A 5182-nucleotide genomic window follows, 5' to 3' on the forward strand; every position below is an offset into this window, starting at 1 on the left:
TTGTATTATTTAAAAATCCTTTCTTAAAAATAATAATTCATCACCATCTCAATTTTTCAATGCGTAGTCTTTTAAACTGCGTGGTGTAGTAGATACAATATTACACCATATTTAAATCCGCTATGCGCTTTTATTGCACTGCTATTGTGATCGTTGACACCGATCGAAATAACTTTGTGCTTATTCAGCCTCTAAAATATAGATCTTGTAAATAATTGGCGAATAATAAAAACTACACAATTCTTTATTAAAAGAAAAGCATATTATATCTTCATAGTAAAAATAGAGTTTTAAAGATCTAAGTAATTTGTTACTAACATATTAGATATTTTTTTTTGCATTCTATGGTCTTAACTCTCCAATGACTACTGCATATGGCGAGACCTGATTACTTATTGCTGGTTGATGCACCGTTCTCACTAGATCCAGTTCTGCATAAAAGACATGTTTTGTCGTGGTCTGGAATACAAAATGGGAAAGTAATTATAAATTCTGTTATTCACAAACTTTCGACATGTTCCAAAAAGTAGATCAAAAATCTCTGTTTCTCTTGGCAGATAATAAAAGGAAAATAAAAAATATTAGGTACTCACATCTAACTGATGGAAGTTCCGACGAAGATATTTTTTTACTGCTATCGCAATCACCAGTATTATTATGCAGGCCACTATAACAGATGGTATGACGTATAACAGAACTGGGTTTTGTGTTGAGCCCTTAAACAGTTTAGCATCCTTTCTGACTTGCACTTTCTTCTTATAAGGTTTAGTGGTGGTCAAAACTAAGTGCCTTTTCATATTTGAAATATACTCTGTAACACAATCAATTTGTAAAAAATTAAGTGGTTTCATTGAATATCATAACTGGAGCTCGATTCTCCCAATTTTGCTTAAGCGACATACGATTCACGTTCGACTCGGTTCGACTGAGATCCAATCCCGACTCGATTAGGTACGATTGCAGCCCCGGATCTAGGGGTGGGGCAAGCCGGGGCCTGTGCCCCGGGCGGCAAATTCAGGGGGCGGCAAAATCAGGCGGCTGCCAAATTCACACTTCACAGACCAATGGATAACTCATATTTTATTTAATTTTGACCTCGGACTAAATAAAAATAGCAATAAGTACAGCAATTTCATGGCCATATCAACTTGACCGATACCCTGAGCGCGGAGTGAGACAAGCTGCATGACTGCACGAACATTTATTATTCACGAGGCGAAGTTTTGGCCAACTAAAATTGATTAAAAATTATTTGCGATCATCTATGAGCCAGGAATATCGCATATTTATTTTTATTTTAAATCTTACATTACACATTACTGTAATTGTGACCTACAGCGCCATCTTAACCTATGGTGCAAGGTGTGCGAATAACCCAGGCGCCTCGGTCTCAGGGGCGCCGCGGGACGCTCCACCACTAGGAATTTCAATAAAATTACACCCGTTTGATAAGGAAGTTCCACATTGTATCACGATACTGACAAGCAAAGTTCCTAAAAAAGTCATCTTCGCTTTGTTTGATTGATCATTTTGATTATTTATTATTTTTAACATCCTCCAACTAAGTGAAAAAATTCTCGCTCGCTACGCTCGCGGTTAAATGACAATGTATATACTGTTTTTCTGATTTCTTATTATTTTATTGACTCGGTTGTCGGTTATTGATTCGGTCTCTAATCACGTTTTCAATTTGTACATAATTCCCAGTTTAATTTGTGAGTCTTCAAACAAATAATTTAAAAAAGTTCGCTTTACAGTGTACTTGATCAGATAATTTTTTGTCGTAGGCTCGAAAAATTTCGCGCTCGCTTCGCTCGCGAAATATTATACATGCATTGCCTTAATAACTTCATAAGTCAAGTCCACACTGTCTTACCTTTTATAAGTCAAATGTAGAAAACATTTTTTTATGGAGTCCTCAAAAACAAAAAAGCACAGCGCTTTTTAAAACTTATTAACTTTTTGTGTCCCAAAATTGAAAAATTTGCGCTACTTTTTTCAATGGCATTGATCTGTCTCGACTTTCATAACTTAAACCTGGCCAACAGTTTGAGCCTACAATGAATTAGACACATTTTTTCAAGTCCTTTCCCTAACAAAAAAGTGCACTTCATTCGAACGTTCTTATTTATATTCCTTGTAACTACTGTAAGTCCTTCAATACATAGTTGGCGCTTGGGTGATGATTGCACCCAGGCGCTACATGAGCTAGAGACGGCCCTGCCTGCCTACATATTGATAGCTAATATTATATGGATGATAAAGGTGAAAATAAACATAAGTAGGTGGGCGGGGCGGCATTTTTCAGATTTTGCCCCGCCTAATAAAAATTGAAGATCCGGGGCTGTACGATTGAAGCGTATGTGGCATTCGGCTATTTTTTCTTTGAAATAAACGTTTTTATCCTTTTCTGTCATTCAATAATGAATCATTTTGTCTGCAAATGATTTACGATTGCAAAATGATTGTACAGCAAACTACCGTATAGACCAAAATCACCAAAATAGCAGACCAATCGCAAACCAATCGAATGTCATTGGAATACGATTGGTCTTATATTAGTAGCAGAATGCCCGATAAGGTTAAAACTGCTATTGCGATCATATTGCGATTCAATTTCTATTCGATTTTGACAATATTAACTTAGGAGAATCGGGCCCCTGTACTTGCTTTATCTATGTAGTGTCGTAATCCGTCAGGACCGGATTTAGGGCGGTGCCGGCTCTGCAACCTGCTCTCTGATTTCCCGACAGCTCTTTATTTTATTTTTAAATAAGAAGCTAGCTAGAGAATATTTATGGCATTATAAGTACCTGAAGTTACGTTTTGCAAATCCACCACAATGTAACATGAACAATTTTGCGAACAAAAATCTGAAAGACAATAGAATCATTTAGCTTTTTAACCAAAGAAAACTCGGAAGACACAATTTTATATGAGGTTTTAGAAACTCAGATGTTTCAGGCCGGACCTATGTGCCTGCAAGGACTATACAGGGTTACTGGTAAGTAGACCGCATCCTTTCATGAGGTGATAGTATAGCAGGCCCGCCGCTAGCTGTTAGTTCGCCCGCGTGCAAAAATGTTTTTTCAGAATTGAATGCCTCAACAATTAAAGAAAGATAAATTGTGATATCTGACATAAAGCCGCGAGCGCAGCGAGCGCGAATTTTTTTGGGGATGCAAAGGGTGAACCCGTCAAAATTGACAGGACATGACCAAAGCGGGGGCGGCTTTTTCTGAAATTTTATTGTTAATCTACTCATCTAATTTTATTAAAATATTTTTATTACGTAATTATGGTTTAATTTTGCCGCCCCCTAAATCGGAAATATTGAAAACAAATCATTGGTAAAAAGATATCGTATTTTTTAAATATTACATGATAAGTCGCTCGATTTGCCGCCCCCTAGGACGTGCCGCCCGCGTGCGGTGCACGCCTCGCTTCGATTATCTTGAAACGGGTTAACTTTTGCCCAGTGTATCCCATGGTCAAATTTGTCCGTATTGACCTATACTATCACCTCATGAAAGGATGCGGTCTACTTACAAGTAACCCTGTATATGTATCGTGAATGAACTGGGTGACAGGAACCTATCGTAGATCTAAATCGTGCTATGGTACTTTTACCTACCGGTTGCGCTGTTCACTACAGTTGGCGGTTTTCCTTCAGCAATCATCTTTTTGGCACAAAGACCTGTTAGTTCTGAACACAAGTTTACATAAATTGATGAATTTGTTTCTGTATAACCACTGATCGTAAAAATTTTGTGATCACTCATTGGACGTGGATGTTCATATTTTTTCAATTGTATATTATTGTGTTGTTCTAAAAAACAAAATGTTAATTCATTAATTTGTGGTAAAGAATGGTTGCTTCAAATATTTTATTATATTATTGCCTTTGGCTATTTTAATTTAACAATAGACAGATATAGCTATTATACCTGAGTGATTCCAGGACATCGAAGAATTTTTGAGGTCTGCCGTCACATTTGGTTGTATATGCATTATATATACAACCATGTGCAGATAATTATTCAGGCCATAAAAAAAGGAACACCTGCTCACATGTTCAATTGGTTTCCCTGCAAGATAAAATCCTATTGAGTGGCCTGACAGCTTGAAAATATATTTTCGTACTTAGTTAAGATATACTATCCACACATCAGTGCCGTGTTAGGAAATGTAGGGACAAGAACGTGTGTCATATGTTCTGTGCTCAAATGAGTCAGTAGTCAAGAATTAAAAAATCGGTTCATACACTCATTGTCTATGAACACGATCAAACAAACCCTTGCCCGTGCCAGCTATAGGGTTACCCAGAATGTATCCTGACACCACGGCACTAATGTTTGGGGCTAGACCCTTATGGCGCTGGTGTACAATTATATACGATGAGTAGACTTATAATTATAATACGATCCTATCATTGAAGACATTGCAGTTTAAATGTAAGTTGTTATTTAAAAGTAACTGTTTCCCCGCGGTTTCACTTAAGAACTTTTATCCGGACAGACGTAGCTTCCTTTGATTTAGGGTACCTTACACAAAAAAATGTTTCTTCTTGCTTATATTAATAAGTACCTGAGTATACATATAAATAGATAAGATGGAAGATAAGAAGAAATGGAACTAAAATATGATAAATAAGTTGATACCACTATTTATTTAGCTTAGATTCAGACAGCGAACAAATAAAAATATAAACTTACCAGTCTTGTAATCGTCAGGAGTTTTATATACTGTTACTTTCACTGCCGCACAAAGATGAAGCAACAAAACAAAATAATTTAAAATCATATTTCCCATAACTGCAAGTGTTAACGTTATAATTCAATCTGTATATAATTTGCGTATGATGGTTAATGAATAAAATACATATTTACATAAATTATTAATTTGAAAGTTTTCCTGTACCTACCTATTTGTATCTCCGTAAAATTTCCTCATAGAACAGATTGCTAATGCTATTAAACTCTTTTGCAAAAAAAAAACGGACATCTGTGCTTTTAATGACTGTAATGTATTACTACCACCGGCGTTAGCCAAGCATTCGTAAGAGTGTATTTAATTTCTAAGAAAGTGGTTAATCCTTGTTCTGGACTTATTCCTGGGTAGAAAGTTACTCGGCTTTTTGAAAAGTATTTCATGTAATTTTCAGGAAACTGATTCTGAACTC

General features: G+C 36.2%; 1 protein-coding gene across 2 annotated transcripts; it reads right to left on the minus strand.

The window, feature by feature from the left end:
- Nucleotides 1–226: 226 nt before the first annotated feature.
- On the minus strand, nucleotides 227–4827 carry LOC124629524. Of its 2 annotated transcripts, none has more exons than XM_047162934.1 (6): nucleotides 4716–4827; nucleotides 3948–4088; nucleotides 3635–3829; nucleotides 2814–2873; nucleotides 594–811; nucleotides 227–459 (listed from the first exon to the last, which is right to left on the minus strand). In XM_047162934.1, the coding sequence occupies exons 1-6, from the start codon at nucleotides 4810–4812 to the stop codon at nucleotides 343–345; spliced, it is 828 nt and encodes a 275-aa protein (XP_047018890.1). In that variant the 5' UTR covers nucleotides 4813–4827; the 3' UTR covers nucleotides 227–342. The 2 variants fall into 2 exon arrangements, with proteins under 2 accessions (XP_047018890.1, XP_047018891.1); XM_047162935.1 differs by lacking the exon at nucleotides 4716–4827 and adding an exon at nucleotides 4168–4186.
- Nucleotides 4828–5182: the final 355 nt, after the last annotated feature.

The sequence above is a fragment of the Helicoverpa zea genome, chromosome 4, assembly GCF_022581195.2.
Source record: "Helicoverpa zea isolate HzStark_Cry1AcR chromosome 4, ilHelZeax1.1, whole genome shotgun sequence".
Lineage (NCBI taxonomy): Eukaryota > Metazoa > Arthropoda > Insecta > Lepidoptera > Noctuidae > Helicoverpa > Helicoverpa zea.

Excerpts from the sequence above, each read along its gene's own strand:
- LOC124629524 (XM_047162934.1), bottom strand. The coding sequence starts at position 4,812 with ATGGGAAATATGATTTTAAATTATTTTGTTTTGTTGCTTCATCTTTGT. Across the intron at positions 812-2,813 it reads TTTGCAAAACGTAACTTCAG|AGTATATTTCAAATATGAAA; the intron begins GTACTTATAATG and ends ATTGTGTTACAG. Across the intron at positions 460-593 it reads GGAACTTCCATCAGTTAGAT|ACCACGACAAAACATGTCTT; the intron begins GTGAGTACCTAA and ends TTTGTATTCCAG.